Source organism: Typopeltis vanoorti, chromosome 2 (assembly GCF_054136105.1).
Source record: "Typopeltis vanoorti isolate ZY-2024b chromosome 2, IOZ_Tvanoo_1.0, whole genome shotgun sequence".
Lineage (NCBI taxonomy): Eukaryota > Metazoa > Arthropoda > Arachnida > Uropygi > Thelyphonidae > Typopeltis > Typopeltis vanoorti.
Window position 1 is genome coordinate 35,375,545 of NC_143550.1, and position 21,423 is coordinate 35,396,967.

General features: G+C 36.3%; 1 protein-coding gene across 4 annotated transcripts in view; it reads right to left on the reverse strand.

Moving 5' to 3' along the window:
• The window catches only part of aux (cyclin-G-associated kinase), a 482,129-nt gene that overhangs the window by 264,619 nt on the left and 196,087 nt on the right, over positions 1–21,423 (reverse strand). For all 4 annotated transcript variants that reach the window (XM_090404291.1, XM_090404283.1, XM_090404277.1 and 1 more), the window contains exon 13: positions 548–681. In XM_090404291.1, the coding sequence (XP_090260417.1) occupies positions 548–681 (134 nt within the window). The remainder of the gene's footprint in view (positions 1–547; positions 682–21,423) is intronic.

Below are 21,423 nucleotides of genomic sequence, written 5' to 3' on the forward strand. Positions count from 1 at the left end.
AGAAAGATAATATGCAATTTAAAACCAAATAACAAATATTAAACCAAAGTAAATGTTATTACATCCTGATTGTTATTTATGTGTTATAATTATTTTATATATTTTAATAAGTTAACAAATTTATTATAATCAAGGTATAAAAGCTGCACGCACACGTGTGTGTGTGTGTGTGTGTGTGTGTGTGTGTGTGTGTGTGTGTGTGTGTGTGTGTGTGTGTGTGTGTGTGTTTGTAAAAGAGGAATCAGTGAGAGAGAAATGCTTTTATAAAGGGTAAAAATGACCCTTGCTTAACATTAAACTTAAATTTCTTCTCATCTATCATCAAATATAACTGATAATGGAAACAGACACAAAAATTGTCAAAATTGCTCACATAATTACTGATTCAATGTAGAAACAGAATATAATAAGGTACATAAATGACAAGTGCTATATGAAGACAATTTTCATGTTGTCATAATATTACAAAATGATATGATCCTTCTTAGATTATGCATAAAAGATAATAATCCAAAATGCTAAAAAGAAAATATAATTCACACACTACCTCAACTGAGAAGGTATTAAATTAACAGGGCAACGCTGAATAGCAAACATTTGTAGGGCTTCTTCTGGTTTTTGGTACAAATGACAAAACACCAGGAATGCACAAACTAATACTGCTGATGACGATTTTCCATCCTGTAAATAGCAAAATTAATGAGTAGCAGAAATGATTACATAAAATCTAAGAGAAAACTTAGGAGAAATATAAACAGAACAAGTATCTTATTTTATAAAAATTCATCATTACTATACATAGCACATATGAAGTATATAAAAAGAAAACTTTTATATTAACCTGGAATCAACCTGTCAGCTCTCACAGAGCACTATTTCAGAAATCTTATTCACTATACCAAACTACTGTCAACCCTCACTACAGACAGACAGGAATCGCAGAATTTGTTATAGCAAATTTCCTTTAGAAAAGCATTGTACTTATGGAAATTTGGCTGGGATTTTTGTTAGTAAGTGAATCTTCTACAAAGCTGTAATAGCAAAAATCAATTACAATGAAAAATTCTAGCCAAAGACCTACAGCAGAAATTTATGTTAAAGAAATTTACAATAACAAAGTACAGTAGGTATTCACTATAACAAACCATTTGGAACTAGAGAAATAGTTTATAGCACAAGGTTTGTTAGAGTAAATTTAGGTAAAAGGCTGATTCCCCCCCCCTCTCCCCACTTCATTCCCATGAAACAAAGGAAACATAAAAGGAAGCAAATGCACTCTCCACTCAGCCAGATGGAACAGAACCTACACCCCAGATCTGTGCATAGACTCTGAAGACCACCCTCTGCCAACAACCAGAACCATCCTCAACAGATTCCCTAATAGTCAGCATTGTCCTACACTAACAGAGACAGGCACAACAATCCCAGTCATCAGCAATCACTAGATGGAACCTTCGCAGGTTCAACTGAAATGCATTTCAGAAACAAATCGAGCAACCATTAAAGCAATTCCACACAAATCTTGGATAGCAATCTTAGATTGCTATCCAAGATTTGTTAAACTAATCAAAAATGCAGCCAAAGCCTCTATTCCTAGAGGCTACAGAAAACAATAAATCCCATAGAGAAACTGAGGAACTTTTAGCCAAATATGAAGAGACCAAAGACCCAACTGTTGCTAAGGAGCTCATAGCAACATTAGATAAAAACAGAAAGGAAAGATGGATCTCAACCATACATGAACTCGATTTCACCACGTCTAGCCGGAAAAGCTGGTCACTTCAGAGAAAATTAGGTGGAGCAGAACCAAGAACAGACATAACTCCTGATCAAATGGCTACTCACTTATTGAAAACCTCCAAGATACGTCCCAGCTCTATCAGGAAAATTACTGTGCAATCTTCCATCAGACAAATCCTGAAGACGGACCCTGAGCTTCCTGAACTTGTACACCCAGTATCTCGGGAAGAGGTACAGGTAACCTTAAAACTCACCAAGAATGGCAAGGCTGCAAGAGTGGATGGTATCCTCCCTGAGTTTCTAAAACATCTCGGTCAACAACAGCAAACATGGCTGGCCACCCTTTTCTCAGAAATTACATATAATGACTGGAAAACTACCAAATCTGTGGTGGGAAGCCAAAATAATTGCAGTGCCCAGACTAGGGAAAGATCTAAATGATGTGAAAAATCTACTACCTATCTCCTTGCTTTGCTCCACCTTTAAGCTCTTTGAAAGAATTCTCCTTAAAAGAATTTCACCACTCATCAAAAGAGCACTCTGGATTGAACAAGCTGGCTTCAGGCCAGGAAGAAGTTGCTCTGACCAGGTCCTGGCAACACAGATTGAAGCAGGCTTCCAGAAGAAACTTAAATCTGGAGCCATTTTCATTGACCTAACATAAGCTTATGACAATCTGGATCGGAGGCCTCCTCCTAAAGTTAGGAAATATTATAAGATGCATAAAATCTTTCCAGCTTTTTGAATCCATTCTCTCCAACAGAAAGATCCGGGTCCATATTGGAAGAAAAAAGAGTAGGCCCAGATTCCTTCACAATGGTCTCCCACGTGGCTCTGAGTTATCCCCTTTACTTTTTAACATCTACGTGTATGACTTACCACATACCAGCTCAAGCAAGTATGTGTACGCTGATAACCTAGCGATCCTATATCAATCTACCTCCTTTGCCAACCTGGAATCAACCTTGAACACAGACCTGAACATCCTGGAAGAGTACTTCAAGCAGTGGTACTTGAAGCCAAATCCAACAAAAATTGTGTCCACAGTATTTCACCTGAACAATGCAGAGGCAAACCAACACCTCAATCTTTCCTTTCTGTGGAAAAATGATAGAACATGAGCCTCATCTGAAATACCTTGGATTGAGCCTGGACAGAAGCCTAACCTATAAAAGGCATATTACCAACCTGTCCAACAAAATGAAAACAAGAAACAATATTATTTCAAGGCTTGCTGGAACAACCTGGGGTTGTGGTGCAGAAGTTCTAAGGTCATCTGCACTAGCCCTCACATTCTCTGCAGCAAAATATTGTGCCTCTGTCTGGGAAAGACGTGCACACACACACACACACACACACTAACATTATAGAAACCCAGCTAAACTCTATCATGCACAAAATTAGTGGGACAGTGAGAAGCGCCCCTCTCCCTCTCCTGGCTGCCTGTCCTATCTAACATTCCTCCACCAAACATACGGAGAAGACTAGCCTCGATTAAAGAATTTAATAAAGCAATGAGCAACCCACTCCTGTCCCTACATCAGACTCTCATAAATCCACCTAGTCTTCATCTAAAATCTAGAAAGCCTTTCTAGACCATGGATGAGTTCTCTTCAGCTGCCCTGCCATCAACACCTGACATGTGGAGAGAATACTGGTCCAACAATCTCCCAACAAACGGCTTCCTGTTAGAAGATCCCTGTGCTCTGTAGCCTGGTTTTGCTCTTATTAGGAAGATTTGGTCATCAATCAACAGTATCAGAACTAACCGGGGCAGATGCAGCCACCTACTACATAAATGGGGGCTGTTAGACCACCCATATTGTGATTGTTCTCCATTGGCTCAGACGATTACTCATATTGTGAACGACTGCCCAAGGTGCCAATTTCACGGTGGTGGCCTACAGGATATCCACAAGGTGACGGATGAGGCCTTGGATTGGCTTTCCAGACTGGACATTGACCTGTAGCTGTTCTGTATTCCTTTTGCCATAAGAATAAATAAAAAAATAAAAGGAAACAGAAAGAAACAGAATAGAAGAAATACTGGAAAATCATGCTGTCGACAGAACAAAGCTTATATATGTTTGGAACTATCATCATCAACAGCTTTCTTCAGTCTACTGCTGGATGAATGGCTCTCCATGCTTCTTCCATTTTCAGTCAGTCTTGTGCATCTCTCCACCGTAAAAACATGTGTCGTCCCATCTTACCACTGGTCCACCTGGTTTCTGATGTTTCTTAGTGTCCATTCTGTTGTTCTCTTTGCCCATCTGTTGTGAAACATTCTCATCACATGTCCTGTCCAGCAGAATTTGTTGACTTTTATTACTAAGGTAACGTCAATTCCCTGTTTGCTTCCTTATACAAATATCATTCTTTTTATGTAACTGGGTTATTCAGAAAATGACTCTCATGTTTCTTAGTGTTGTTTTCAGTTTCTCTAAGTGTTTTTTGGTCAGACTCCGAGTATCACTACTATATGTCATTGTTGGGAATACATAGTGGTTGTAGATCTTTCTTTGTAGGCAGTTTGGTAAATTGCTTTCTATAAAATAGCTCTCTATAATGGGTAAAACCTTTCCATCCTGTTGTTAATTCTAGCTTATTACAAACAACCATGAACTTTCATTATCAAGTTCATGGTTGCTTGTAATGATTTGTCCTAGATATTTGTATGAATTCACTATTTCAATCAGTCTTTGATTTATTTCAATTTGTTTGTGTTTTGAAGTATTCCCAATATATAGTATTTTTGATTTCTCTATATTCATTTAAAGGCCTATATCCAGACTTACTTCATTTATTATAATTATTATTATTAAGAGAGACCTCCAGGGAGTCAGGAACTCATCGAGGGAGGCCATATTATTTGCAACAGCTGTCATACCTGTTCTAGAATTCATTCATGCCTTGCACACACACACATACACACACACACACACACACAAACACAGCATCCAATAGCAATCCATTCCAATCAAGCACTATTCTATGACAGAAAAATCAGGCCCTAACTCCCTTATTGATAGCATTCATTCTTAACTTTCGTGGTTGCCTTCGCGTCCTTTCTCTACACTCTATAAAATGAAAAATTCCATCTACTGAAATCCTATATAACCCTTTCAGAAGTTTGTAAGTCTCAATCATATCACCCCTCTTTCTCCTGTTTGCTGGTATCTGCAGCCTACAAATTTTCAATCTATTTTCATAATCTGTATTCCACAATCCAGATATCATTTTTAACACTCTACTTTGCACTCTTTCCACTGTATCAGAATCACCACTGAAAAGAACCAGGAGACCAGATCTGCACCCAAAAGTCCAAGTAAGGTCTTTTCAAGGCCTTGTAAAACAGGCAAAATGGCTTCCTTATCTTTGCATGTCAAGGTTCGTTTCAGCATTGCCATTATTCTATGAGTCGTATTTACAATTTTTGCTATATGGCCCTTAAACTTCAACTTCCTGTCTACTAAAACTCCAAGATCCTTAGCCTCATTTGTTTCTTCAAACATATTTCCACCAATACCACATTGGATATCTAATCACACCAAAGCACGACTTTACATTTATGAAATGACAGCAATTTTTGCATGCCCACAATTCCAGCCTATTCAAATCATTCTGCAAGTAGTGCATATCAGCAGTACTCCTGATTACCCCTACCTATCTTTGCATCATCAGCAAATACCTGTATGTGACATGTCAAATGCTTCCCAATGTCATTAGTGCACAGACTGAATAACAATGGACCAAGGACTGATTACTGGTTATCTTGAATCGTGCAGATTGACATCCCCCATATACCACTTTTTGGTATCTGTCAGTCAACCATCCTCTTATCCATGCAAATAGTTTATAATCCAATCCCAAAGTCTCCAATTTATGCAACAGTCTTCCATACTGCATTCTGTCAAAAGCCTTAGCAAAATCCAAAAGTGTCATGGTGTATCCATTCCCCTCATCTAACTGAATGGTAACATAGAATGTGAGGAAGTTGCTAAAACATGACCTTCCCTTAGCAAATTCATGCTGTTCATTGCAAAGTATAGATTCTCTGTCAACTCATTTCTGAATGCGAGCCCTAACCAACTCTTCCAAAATCTTCATCACCCCTCCTGAGATACTGATTGGTCGAGTTGGAGACACTGGTCTTTGCACCACCCTTGTACAATGGGATTACCATAAATTCTTTCTGCTCCTGTGGAATCTTCTCTGTTCTGAGACTCAAATTATATAGCCTGGTCAAGGGAATAGCCAGTTCGGCTGGACACTCTTTTAGCATCCATGCTGATATCCCATCAGTTCCTATTGCAGAATTCTTATTCAGCTTGTGAAACAGCTCTAGTACTTCCTCCTCATCCACTTGAGTTTTCTCATACAGTGAAGAATTAGTGGTGAATTCAATGTTTCATATACCAGGTTAATATCTTTTAGCAATATGTCTTCTCATTAGTTGAACAATCACTTCTACATCAGTCACCCAGATATCATCTGCACTCAGCAAAGTTATTCTTTCAAATTTATTTTTTCTTTTACTTGCAACACATTGATAAAATGCTTTGGGGTTGTCTTTAACTTGCAGAGCCAGTTTCTTTTCATACTCAGACTTAGCTTGCTGTACAACACTTGCAACTCTTCTGGCATGCTGCTTATAATTATCATAACTGACATTCTTATGGTTAAGGTATTCCTTCCACGTCATCTTTTTCTTATGAATCTCTTGCTTAATTAGATTACACATCCATTTTCACTACTATTCATTTATTCTTTGAACTCTCAGTACGCATTCTGATATCACATCATATAAGTATTTTTTAAACACCCCCCCCACACACTCTCGATATCCTTCCTATCCAATAACTGACATCATGACACAAAACCCAGCATACCCCTCAGGTGGTCATAATTTCCTGCTTTGTAGTTCAGCATGTAACCATTTCTGAATTGAACATTCATAAACTTAGCCACTTCCCAAGTGAGTACAGTGTGATCACTGTCACCAACCAAAGGCAGAATAGTTTCATCTTTAACTGAAACCCCCCCCCCCTGACAATATAATCAGATCTAACACTCTTTAACCTTGAGTTCTGTCACATTCTGCTTGCAAAAATTATTATTATTACATAACACCTCCAGTTCAAAGGCTCATCGAGGGAGTTCACCTACTCTACAACTCTATGTCTCCATCACTCATTTCAACAACCGTAACTATCTTCATCATCTACATAAACGGCATCTACCGCCAACTATCACCACTAGTATTTTCATGGACAATCAGAAACATCCATACCCATGGTGGGATTCGAACCCACAGCCTTTTGGTTGGAGAGCGGATATACTAACCACTTGGCCAACCAGGCCAGCCTTGCTCACATTCTCTAATGTTACCATTCAGTTAGACAAGGGGGAATGGATACACTATGATACTTTTGGATTTTGCTAAGGCTTTTGACAGAATACAGTATAGAAGACTGTTGCATAAATTGGAGACTTTGGGATTGGATTATAAACTATTTGCATGGATAAGAGGCCTGGTATTGAGCTGTTACAAGACAACGTGCAACAGTTCAATAAATTCAGTTTCATACCTCTCATGTGATTTCATATCTATCCAATCAGTTCGGATTGATTTAATTCAATAATCAGGTGTTCTAGTTCTTTTGGTGATATTGCTATTAGAATGATATCATCAGTGAATCAGAGTACTTAAATATTCTCCATCAATATTCTGTCCTCTTTTCTCCCAGTTCAATTTTCTCATAGCATATTCAAGGACTGTAGCAAATAATTTTGCTGAGATAGTCTTCTCGTCTGACTCCTCTTTTTATTTCTATTTCTCTTGTTTGGAACTATACATAAAGAAAAGAAATGGTTGGAAATCATATCACTGACAATAGAACATAATGAATTGGCAGGAATCAAAAAAAAAAAAAAAAAAAAAAAACATAGAAAATGTAGGGAATAACATGACATATGAAAAAGAAGAGACTAAAAGAGTATGAAATTCTCTTTTCTATGAAATTATCTAAAATGAAGATTCATGAATGTTTACATTTTCAAAAAGTATGTTATATTTTATATTAAAGTTTTAAAGTGCAAAGAATTTTTAACAGATGATGGAGAGTTGCCTGTAAAGGAGGAAAGTGATTTGGATAAATGTTAACCAGTTCATTGGTAAAAGGAGTATTGTCTTTGTGAATTTTATTAAAATAAAAATTGCATCCAAACAAAGTCCGTCCGTTTATTATCTTCATGAGTCTTTTTGGAACCAAGGAACAAAGATGGAAAATAAAACAGCACAAGAAAAATAGAAATTTTGAATCCTTCAAAGTTAGACTTTTGGACGACAATAGTATTAAAGACGTGTACCAAAAAAGAATAAAGAACTGGATGACAAGTATAAAACAAAATCAGAACATAGAAGAATGGTCAAACCTAAAAACCATAATGACAAAAGCTGCAAAAGAAAGTTTAGGAACAAAGAAAAAGTGGAAAAGAAAAAGAGGCCTTAGGGACTGGGATGATGAAATTAAATGCATTATTGAAGAAAAGAAAAAAGCATATAAAAACTGACTCAACCTAAAAGCAATAGAATCAAAAATCAACTACAGCAGAAAAAAAGCAATAGCAAAAGCAGCATGCTGGAGAATAAACAGAAACAGATGGAACAATTTTGTAACAAAATTAGAGACTCTGTACACTCAAAAGACCTAATGCATATAAAATCCTCAAAGATCTAAGCAAAGAAACTAGAGAAAAAGCAGATATTAATACCATTAAAATAGAAACGGCAAAATTACTACCAAGATCTATGGTATGATGAATACATTCAAAACAGAAAACTACCCTTCGTAAACATCTCAGATAACTTAGAAAACATCACTCTAGAAGAATTAACAGAAGCATTAACCCAAAGCAAAACAGGAAAGACTCCAGGAGGACAATATAAACTTGGAACTTATCAAATATGCAGGACTTGAATTCTCACTCAGATTACTTAACTTTTATAATATGATCTGGAAAGAAGAAAAATGCCCACAAGATTGGACCAAAAAATATTGTCGAATCAGCTTAGTACCTCTTATAAAGTATATGCAAAAATCTTAGCATATAATCTTAAACGTATAGTAGACCCAAAATTAATAGAAGAACAAAATGGATTCAGAAAAGGCAGGTCTTGCATAGACTCTGCATTTACGTTAAAATTATTAATTGAAAAACACAGAGAAATGAACATAGAAACACACACAGCTTTTATAGATTACACCAAAGCATTTGATAAAATTATCAGAGAAAAACTATGGGAAATCCTAGAAGAATATGAAATACCAAACCAACTCTTTAGAGCTTTATATAATATATATCAAGATAATAAAATATCTGTGAAGTTCAATAATCCAACATAAGCTGGAAACCAATAAATAGAGGAGTACGTCAGGGTTGCCCTCTCTCACTGGTTTTATTTAATATATACATAGATAAAATCATAAAAGAATGGAAGATAACTAATGAAGGAGGATTCAAGATAAACCGTAACACCAGATTAGCTACTCTTCTTTTTGCTGATGACCAAATAATCCTTGGAAACAATGAAGATGAACAACAAAAATCGTTATGCAGTCTAAATAATCTGATAAAAACATATGGTATGGAAATATCAACAGACAAAACAAAAGTCATCGCCTTCAAAGGTGCTAATCCAATAAGAAGCAAAATAGTAATAAACAACAAAATAATAGAGCAAGTAAATACATTCAAATATTTAGGTTACACAATGTCATATGAAAATGAAGCTGATATAGAACTAAAGATATCAAACTTTTTAAAAGTAACAGGCATTATAAATAAAATTTTTAAACTCAATTATGTACAAAAACACACACAAATAAGAATCTACAATACAGTAGCTAAACCAACCTTACTTTATTGCAGTGAGAGATGGACAATAAAAAAAGCAGATGAAAGAAGAATTGAATCATCCAAAATGAAATTTCTGTGCAGAACTGAAGGAGTCACAATAATGGACAAAATGAAAAGTAGCGAAATCAGAAAAAAACTTGGAATTACAACCTCCCTAAATGAAATAGTTATTTGCTATTAGAGAAAAATGGAAAGAACACATACTGAGAATGAATAGAAGCAGAATACCCTAAACAAATTCTAAATTACCACCCAAAAGGTACTCTATGCAGAGGAAGACCCTTAAAAAGATGGAATTGAGTCCGGAACAAGCCACTTAACCTATAAGCCTGGAAAGGAACAAGAAGAAAATTGCATCTTTTATTAAAAAAAGTTACATCCTGACAATAAGCAATTTTTGGTCATTTCTTTGGTAAGAAATTACCAAAAAACTTAAATCTTATACATATACCTATTATCCCCTACTCATACTGGAAGGTATGAGTAGGGGATAATAGACAATCAACATAGACAATCAACACCACCACCCTTCCAAACAGTATGGCATCCTCAAAACACTTACTCACTGAGCCAGGGCTATTTGTTCAAAGGACACAGCACTTGAAACGGAGCTCAGGGATCTTCACAACACCTTTATAGCCAACGACTATAGCCCATATAAAATGCATCCCTATCCATCCCTCCTACACCTAACCAACAGAATCACAGTAAAATCATTCCCATCCCATGTGTTAAGGGTAAATCAGAAAAAAACAGCCAAAGTTCTCTGCAAATATAATCTTCATACCACTTTCAAACCTTTCATTCAATTAGCTACCTTCATACATTCTCCTAAAGATAGACTACATCTCATGAACATCCCGGAGAGTGTAAAGTTCTTTGAGTCTACAGTTTAGTCTACTTTTTACAGACTGATAGATCAGTTAACATCCATCTTGAAGAACACAAAAATTACATCCAAGATCATCTGTATTGCAAGTCAGGAATGGCAGACCATGCTCTGGATACTCCTCCTTCACATAGGATCAAATGGAGAAAAACATTTATATTATATAGAAGTAGTCACAGCTTTGAGAGGCTTTTCTTAGAATCAGCATCAGCTATGAAGCACTCTTTGAACCTCAACAAAGTATAGTTGTATTAATTTACCAAAGATCTGGGAGATTATCATTTTAAGACATAATAGTCAGACTTCTCTAAATAAACTTTGTAGTAATCTGACCAATAGTGGGTGCCATGTAAGGACATTAGGTGTCAGTTACAATTTAAATTGATTCTAAAGTTACTTTGTTTAGTGCTGTGTGCCTGTCACAGTTATCATTGTGCTCTGATGATGCCGGGTAGAAAACAAGCAAAATTATTAGTGAATTTAATAAATGATTTTCCTCTTGATGTTATTTATACCATTAAGCATTATTATGAATAATGAATAACATAAGGAGAATGTAAGGGCAAATATGAAGAGGTTATTAAGGAGAGTGAAAGATAACTGTATAGTGAGAAAGGTTGTCAGTGTGTTGCCAAGGTATGATAATGATGAGTTGAGATGGAGAGCCAGAATCATGAATGGTATGCTAGTGGAGCTGTGTGAGAAAGGAGAGCAGTTTGTGGATGTATAGCATGCATTTGAGGGAATAATGGAATTATACAGATATGGACATTTGAATGGCTTTGGAGTGAGTGAACTGAAGTAACTGTTGCTAGATGGAAGTGCAGTGATGCAAGCAAAAGATCAGAAGTAAGACATGAAGTGAAAGATTAGGAGAATGGTACTGAAGAGAGAGAATAGGATAGACGTGGCATAAGGAGAGTGCATGTTAGTAGTAGAATGTATGTATAGGAATGATCAACATAGAAATGGAATAGATCAGGATGTAAGTGGGAAAGTTGAGACTGAGTAGTTATATGTGGTAAGATGTGATAAAAGTGATTGAGCAAGGGAAGGTGTGGTGGGGAAATCACAGCCAACAAATGGCTTGGGTAGGACTGGTTATAGACCTAAAAGTGAACTGCCATTTATTTACAAATGCCAGAAGTATCAGAAATAAGAGAGATAAAATCGTTTCACCAGTTGAGTTTATTCATCCCAAAATCATTGGAATAAGTGAAATGTGATTGAACAGAGATGATATTCTAATGGGAATAGAAATGGAAGGGTATAGTTTTTTTTGGAAGGGGGGATAGAAAGGACAAGAAAGGAGGGGAAGTGCTGCTGATGACGATAGCAGGGGAATAATGTCCACATAAGGCAGATATGAAAAAGGGAAATAGTGCCAATGGTTATGAGGCATTGTGGGGTGAAGTGAAGGTTGACAAGAAGACATATTTAGGATGTTGCTATATGCTAGGGAAAGTGGAAAGTAGTAATGAAGAGATGTATAAACAACTTGAGTTAGTGAACAAAGGAAGAGTGATTATTATGGGCAGTTTTAATTATGGCAGTATAGATTTGAATGAAGAGAGAACACTTGGGGAATAAGGAAAATGAATTTTTTGAGTTCTTGAGAGACAACTATCTCAGGCAGCATGTAAAGGAGGGAAAACAAGAATCGAGAGTTTTAGATCTGATCATGAAGTGATTACCTGGGTTGTGGCTAGCCATACACAGACTTCCATGAGGTAAGGATGTATGTGGAAGTACAAGGCTGAAAATTATGACAAGCTTAGGAGACAGTTTGAAGCTATAGCATGGAGTGAGGAGTTGAGTGGTAAGGAAATAAATACTACTTAGGATCTGACAAAAGAAATACATAAAAACATCAATGTATGAACGTATTCCGAAGTCAAAAGGCTGAATAAGGTAGGTAGGTGAAACATAAATGAATGAGGGGATTAAGCATGAAATCTGGAAGAAGGCATTTTGAAGGGCAGTACAAGATGAATAATAATCTGTTACATGAAGAATATAAAGAGCGAGCCAGGAGAGTGAGAGTAAGGACAATAAAAATTTGCTAATGTCTGCAGTATGAGCAGAAATAAGCAAATCAGGCAAAGAAAAATCCTAGAGTTTTTTTTGGATACATTGCAAGTAGAAGAAAAAATGATCATGGTAAGATGTTAATGGGTGAAAATGGTAGAATAGTAGCTGCTGAAGAAGAAAGACATTATTGAGGTCATAATTGTTGAGTGATGAATTTATAAGGGTATTTTATCCTGAGCAGGGTGAAATTATGTGAAGTGTAAAGGACATAAGAGAGGATAGCATAATTGGGATCGAGCAGGAGATACATGAGGAAATAAATAAACTGGATGTTAATAAGATGATAGGATTTCATGACATATCACCATGCTTCTTAAAGGAATGTTCCAGGGAAATGATAGCAGCACTGGCATGTCTCTGTTTAACCACCTTACCGGCCATTACGGATCAAATATGCATCCTCATACGCTTCGTATCCATCATATATTTCAATGGTATTTAAATTTTAACATGCACTTCACATCCATGATAATTTTGATGTCTATAGACGTCTTGGCCAGTAGCGTAGTTAATAGGAGTTGTACAACAACAGAAGTTACAAGAAAGTGGAAAAGTAATATTGTCCCAACTTCATAAAGGTAGTAATAAGGCTATGGCTACAAATTATAGACCAATCCATATGTTTGGAGTTGTGGTAAGTGAGTAGAGAAAGACTGGATACAGAAATTGGTTGATAATAGTACTTGGCCTGGTTGGCCGAGTGGTTAGCATGTCTGCTCTCCAGCCAAAGGGCTGCAGGGTTCGAATCCCGCTGTGGGCATGGATGTTTGTGATTGTCTGTGAAAATACTGGTGGTGGTGGGCAGTAGATGCCGCTGGTGTAGATGGATGACGTTGAGAGTTGTAGAGTATGTACCCTTCCTCGATGAGTCTTTGGACTCCCTGGAGGTGTGACGTAATAATAATAATAGTACTATTTTCTGTAGTTGTCAGCATGAGTTTGTTACAGGGATGGGAATGAATAAGAGACTTCTGAGTTGGATCAGTGACTGGCTGTCAGATAGGTAACAATGTTGTATATGGGAGTGCAGTATCCTGAAAGAGCAAGGTCACTAGTGGTGACTCCGCGGCACACCACGAGGTCACTAGTGTGTGCCGCATGGGTCAGTTTTGTGACCACTGTAGTTCATTTTGTATATTAATGATATTGGAATGGGTTCTACTGGTGATACTGTTTGCAGATTATGCAAAATTGGAGAGAGAGCAATACAGTAAAGCAGATGTTATGGCCTTACAGGAGGACACAAATTGATTGCATGAATGGGTAGGTGGTGGAACTGTCAGTTCAATGTTGAAATGTGTAAGGTTATGAAATTTGTTAAGCAGTGATAGGATGCAAAGTATACATTTGGTGGAAAAACTTTAAAGGAGGTAGAGGAGATGAGAGATCTGGGAGTTGTAGTCGACAAGGACCTGAATTTTCCATCTGCAGAGTGTTTGATTCCTTAGTTATCCACTTTATTTCAAATCACCTTATCTTTTTCACCTGAGCTATGCAATTTGGCACTACTGCTAACAAACATTTCTGAATGCTCTTCCATGTACTGCTGATAACCCTTCACTCAATTTATTCTATATATGGAACTTTCCAAAGATACTTTCTAAGTCAATTATAATCACCTGCCTTATAATTCCATGAAATGCCTTCCTTCTTGATACTTTCACATACATATTCATTTTTTATGTCAAGACTGTGGGGGTTAGTCTCACTAACTGTGTGTGTGTGGGGGAGGGGACAATGCCATTTCATTCACAATCCACTGATGCTAAGACCAAATCCAAAATGCTTGATCTTTGTGCCCCTTCTATCACATACTGTATAAGACATCTGTCCCTGAAGAATTCAGAAATTCTGTTCCTTTATTACTGTATGCTGTTTCCTCTGCCTAATTTACACTACTATAGTTAATATCTCTGATAATGATTATTTGCTTTGCACCTGTCAAACTAAACATTTCTTGCTCATCACTGTCTAAGCCCCCTGGCTTACAACAACCTCCCACTAAATATTCTGTTCCATCCACTTCTACGTCACGCCATACACTCTCAAAACCCATTAGTGCAATTTCCTTTGAAATTCTCTATCCTGAGAAAGCACATCACTATCATAATCAACATCAACCACTGCATTCACCCCCCACACACACACACATATACCCATTCCGATAAAATATGTTAAACTTCCAACTCCCTCTACTTCTATTCCTATCAACCATGTTTCAATAATATTAATCATCTTTGGCTAGGCTGAGGCTATCAATGGCACTAAATTCATTCCCTTTATTTCTGATGGCAATACTGCAGTACTCTCAGGTGCTTAAAGGCAAATGATCTGCCCAAACTGGCTTTTGTAACCATAAATTTTGATTAGGTGGTTAGTCTTATCACTCTAAGACCAAATCCAAAATGCTTTTGTTTTTATATAAATGCTTTTATATTTTTGTGTGTAAATTGCATGTGTTCTCCTGACTGATTTGCTTGGATGAAATTCCGGAGCTTTCAGGAAGTAAACTCTGCCACCAGCATATGAGACAACTAACTTTCAACAAGTCTTAATTTCTGATAATCCTGGCATTTGTACACAGAAATATCAGTGCATTACTCCTCCCTCCACACAACTCCACTTGGCTGTGGGATACACTACTCGGCTTCTGATCTTCTAAGCTACTATTCCCACATAAACTCATCCCTGTTACTTTTTGCTCTGGTAACTCTAGTTTCCATGTTCTAACACTCACTTGTCCAGAGAAAAAATTCTCTCCAAATGCCTGTTCCAGTATTTGTTCAAATGCAACCTATCTCTTGTATATGGCCCTTGTTTATCAGCTACACACCATCCACATATCCCAAACCTTCTTGCTATGTTATTCATTATTGCTGCTCTTCTCCTTAGCTTTCTATTATCATAACTGAACAATAGACTCACTATTTTCCCTTTTATTTTTTATGCTGCACAATCTCTAACATCAATCTCAAATCTCTTGCAACCTGATTCACAATGCCTCTAGTCACTTGACTCAACCATTACTACCATCTCATCCACGTTCTCACCTTACTTCATTGCCACAGTCACACAATACTATAGCAATGAATACCTCCACCAATGCCGGTAAGCAGATAACCAATGACAGCACTAAATACAGCGGTACAGTTAACAGCTATGACAATATTTTTGCATACCATGATGTTTTCTTAAATCACTCCTATTCTTTCAAGAAATGTGGAAGAAATTTTGTATGCTATATCAACAGTAATGGACTCATGTCTGCAATTTTTGTGTTATCTGCACAACTGGCAGTCTGATTCAATGGTGCTACATGACATCGTGCTTGAAGACATCTTACCCTCATATGCATGGAAACAAATGAAAACTTAGAAGTTTACTAAGGGCAAACGAAATTGTGTTGATTTTTTTTCTTTAATACCTATAGGTCTCAAAGAGCTATAACATAGCAGCACTGTGTATGTGAACAAATAGTTAGACAATAGAAAATAATCTGTTAATGTTTCTTGAAGAAATGGAGTTGTATTCATTTGGAAAAATTAATGGGAAAAACTGTTCCAAAGAACAGAAGACAGAATGAAGGCAGAGAATGCAAAATTAGTTTGATAAGTTCAGCTGAACTATGTATGGAAATATACTAGCAGATGCAGGTGTTCATACACGATTAGAAGAATAGTGGTGATGGCCAGCTCAGGGGAGCAGCACTCATGGAAATATTATAGAAAACAAAAACGACAACTATAGGAAAGCAATTGGCAGCTACCAAGAGAGGAGTCATCTATTAAGCAAACAGTTCTCTCCTGGATATAATCCAGCAATCTGTAGGAGATTTTTAGTATGCCAGCCCAAATGTGATTACAATTTTTCTGAAGTATAGAAGATTTGGGATTTATAATGCATTAGTAGTTGAACAGAAGAGAGGTACTGTTTAGAATGAAAATAGAATACCAAACGTTTTTGGAGGATGAAGAAGCTATAGACATGAGTTTGTGCCAGATGAGGCTAGATATGAAAGTCAACTCAGAAGAGCACATTTATCTTGGTGAGCAAACTGAATATTATCAAAAGTGAGAGAGAAATAAATTATAATCTTTTTCCAGGTATGTTTCATCTGCAGATATTAAACTGAAATATAGTCAAACAATGTCCAAATAGTGAATAAAAAAAACAGTGGCTATTTCCTTTCTTTTAGTGTTACACGGTGATCAGCATTCATTTTTGAAATCATCGTTTCTCTCGCTTACGGTTTGAAATCTAATGCAGCTTGTCTTGTATATTTATGTATGCTCCAGATGATGATCTTGATATGAAGATCGAAACGTCGGGATAATAAAAAGAGTTATTTTAACACAGTTGTAGAATCCATAATTTCAAAAATGAAAACAGTGGCTAAACAGAACCTATATTGTTTCATTAATATTATTCTTCTATAGTCATTCACTAACAATTTATCTACAGATAGTGAACTGAATCATGTTGAAGCAGTAGGCAAATAAAAGAATAAGCACATTTTAAAATTTAAGGACATTCATCATTGTTAACATGTTCCAAAGTAGTAATTTACAGACTAGATACTAACTGGTTTGGAATTTGCTACTTCTGTTTTGGTGTTACCTTTATGTAATGGAACTATCTTACCCTCTTTCTATTCCCTTGGAACCTTGGGAAAAATAAGCAAGAGACAGTGCCAGTTCTCTTGCTTATTTTTGTAGCAAACATGCCATCCAGTCTCACTGCTGTATTCAAGTTGATATTGCTCATTATACAAAGCCTCCACCTTGATGTTATATACCTGCAAAGTGATCACTTAGTACTTCAATTATTTCTTGTTCTTCTGCCATTGACCACTGTATATGGAAGGATAACTATAATCATTCTTTCTATTACTCTCTATGTAGCAAAAAACTCATTTAGATTTACTTTGGCCTGCTCAGCTATTTTTTCTCATAATCTGATTTAGCCTTCCTTAACATACTGGCCATCCTTATTGCTACACTCTGTATTGTTCATGGGCATGCTGATAATTTTTTTTTTGTTTACTTTACATTCCTTCCATATTGTTTATTTATTTATGCTTTTTGTAGCTGCTGCTTTATGAGTATATCACTACTCATCCATTTAACTCCTACTTAGTTTATCAACCTGATCTTGGGTATGCAGTTTGATAGTGCTTCTCTCAAAAGATCTCTGACCAATTTCCATGCAGTTTCTTATGCCATGGTACTGATCCAAGTTGCATCCTAAGTGTGTCATAATCACCAGCTTTATACCATATAAACCCTTTCCTGACCGAAAATTCCACACATTTGGTAACCTCCCAGAACAAGACAGCATGATCATTTTCCCCAATTGGAGGCAGAGTTGCTACATCTCGATTTATCATTATTATAATATGGATATCTCCATGGAATCAAAAGCTCATTGTGGGAGACCAAAACTAACCATTATTCACATAATACCTACCATACCTCTTCTTAGACTATTCAGTGGCTGGTGGGACACACACATAACTACCTCTGGCAATCCATTCCACTCATTCAGCACTCTCCAAGCAAAGAACCTAGTCGGCAAACTCTTAACAACAAGACTCTTACAACTTCCAGGGTAGATTCCTTGTTCTCCCCTAATATCCTTATATACTGAAAAATTTCTTTGTGCTAATCTTACAGAATCCCTTTAGTAACAAGTTTCTATCATGTCCCCCTCTCCTCCACCTGTCAGCTAAACTCTGCAACCCACATGTTTAATCTATCCTCATAGTGAGCTTTCACAGACCTGTGATCAGCTTGATCACTCATCTCTGAATCCTCTCTACAACTGTCTGATCTCCCATTTCAGGTAATTATTCCTTAGTAATTGTACAAATTCCATCTTTACTGAACCCCTCCCCATTAACTGCTCAGCATGAACTCATTTTGCTAATTTGCCAATGCATGGTATCCACATTTAAATCTGTACCCCATAGTCTATAGCAGCAATCAACAATACATTTTGTCTTATTGGCCTCTATTTTATACCAAATATTTATATTATTAAATATTTATGTGTGTGTGTGTGTGTGTGTGTGTGTGTGTGTAGAGGGATTTTATTATTCATAAATAACTATGCTTTCCTTTATTCAAGTGTATCTTCATCAAATTCCTGCCATGTACCCTCAAGGGGTGTACAGGATATGATAGTACATGAAAAATTTACATCATTACTAACTTCCTATCTACAATTTTCCTCCAAATCAGTCTGTTACTTGTCAAGATTCCAACATTATCAGATCTTATATTTCTATCATCTAAGGCACTTTGTACCATTTCAATCCACGTATATCTTGGTCCTCCTCTGGGTCGTTTTCTGCCAACCTGGCAGAGAACACTTGTTTTGTTAATCTTTCCTTGCCCTTTCTGTTTAAGTGACCACACCACCTGAGATTAGCTCTGCTAACGCATTCCTGGATGATGACAATGTCAAGTTCTTTCCTAATATCCTCGTTTTTAATATGATATTGCCATTGATGCCATCTGTTCATGCCTCTAATCTTTCTCAAGACTCTCATATCTGCGGTCTCTAGTCTTTGGTCAAGTGTTTTACTTCTGACCCAGCTCTCAGATCCATAAGTTAAAACTGGTTTGAACATTGTCTTGTATACAGGTAATTTAGTGTTCTGACTAATTTCTCTCTTATTCCATATGAATTTATTCAATTGACTTCCTACCATACCAGCTTTGTTGATTCTGTTGTCTATTTCCACATTTAATTTACCATCTTCACTAAAAATCGCGCCTAAGTAGCTGAAATGTTTTACTTGTTCCACAAGTTCTCCATTCACAACGCAGTTGACATTTTCAATGATGCTGCCTATTTTCATTGTCTTTGTCTTTTTATTGCTAACCTTCATACCATATCTATTACAACAGCTATTCAATTTAGTCAGAGAATCTTGTAGACTTGTAGCAGATTTATTTAGAAGTATAACATCATCCGCATAAAGCAAAGAGCTGACATTAACATCTCCAATTTTGATATCATGCTTAATACCACTTTCCTTCATAATGTGATCCATATAGATAATGAATAACAGAGGGGATAATGTACATCCTTGTCTCACACTAGATTTAACATTAAACCATCTTCCTGTACTTCCTTCAATTCTAACTGCTGACTTACAACTCAAATAAAGACTAAGTATTGCTTGATATAATGCCCCATTGACACCATATAACTGTAGTGTATTGAATAGCTTCTCTCTTGGCACCTTGTTATATGCCTTTTCCAGATCAACAAAACTTAAATACAGATCTTTGTTATATTCCCATGATTATTCAACTGCTTGTCGTAAAGTGACAATCTGATCCTGACAGCCTCCATTTGGCCTGACTCAAGCTTGTTCTTGAGTCAGGACCAAGTTTTTCTTGCTCAATTATACTTGCGTAAATCTTACCAGGAACACTCACTAGAGAATTACCTCTGTAATTCTCACATTCAGTTTTATTTCCCTTTTTATATATGGGTACTATGAGAGCTCTACTAAAATCATCGGGAATTCGTCCCTCTGTCCAGCATATGCAGTGCAGCCACTATAAGACTTTTATACCACCTTACTTCAACATTTCTGGGTGAATATCATCTACTCCTGCTGCCTTTCCACATTTCAAGCCTTTGATGGCTTTTTCTACTTCAAGTATGGATATGTATTCCTGACTGCATGCCTGGTCAGTGTTTTTTTACCACTGTACTGTCATTGCTGCTTGTTTCATTTAGCAGTTTTTCAAAGTAATTACTCCATACTTCAAGGATATCTTTTTCTCCCGTTTTTATGTCACCTTTATCATCTCTAACTCTTTTACAGCACTCTTTCCTCCATTTCTAAGCTTCTTCAACAACCTCCAGAATATTTTGCCAACTTCTTGATATTTAATTTCTATGTTCTTGCCAAAGTCCTCCAGTGACTTTTGTTTAGAGTTTTACACAGTGTAGACAGACTTATGTGTTCGTCGTACATGTTGTTTATTTTTTTAACGGTATATATTAGAACACAGAATAATAAGTAAATAATTATTTATTAACTTATTGCTAATATTTAGCTGGTTTTTGAAATTGGCTTTTAAGATTATGTATTATGTCATCTATTTGTGTTTCCTTTCCACTCCTTCTCAAACATAACACAAAAGCTATGAATTATTAGTCATTATGTGCATAACATGCCACAGTGGCCATTTAACTATCATGTTTAATAAAAATTTTAAAAAACTGCAAAAGATTATGCATTCATGAAATACAGCACTAATGAAAGACAATCAAAATATTATACAAAACAAAAATATGACAAGAGAAGGATGAAAAGACTGTAGCCCACTTTTTCAAAATAGTAGTAATCTTCCTAGTTGTCTAGAACACTTGCAGCAAATGGTTTTGATAGTTCACTATCGGTAACTTTGATTTAATCTTGCTATTACTACTTCCAAGGAAATACCTCCTAACCAATTGTGTGACTATCACAGTGCTTTACAAGTATTGCAAATATCACTACCTTTTAGCGAGTACACACAGAATCATTATCTGAATAGCTGTCATTAATGAACTGATTCTACTACTGCCTGTTCCATCAACAATAAAATTTTGAATGCAACATTGGCTCACAAGTTGTTTCTTAACTAGTCCTTAACTTCTGCTATTCACACAATACAAAAAAAAAAACAGAAGAACTTAGTAGGTAATGAAGCTATTACATATCTCCAGGAATGACATAAAACTTTAGTTTCAGAAAATTCATGTACTGAATCACA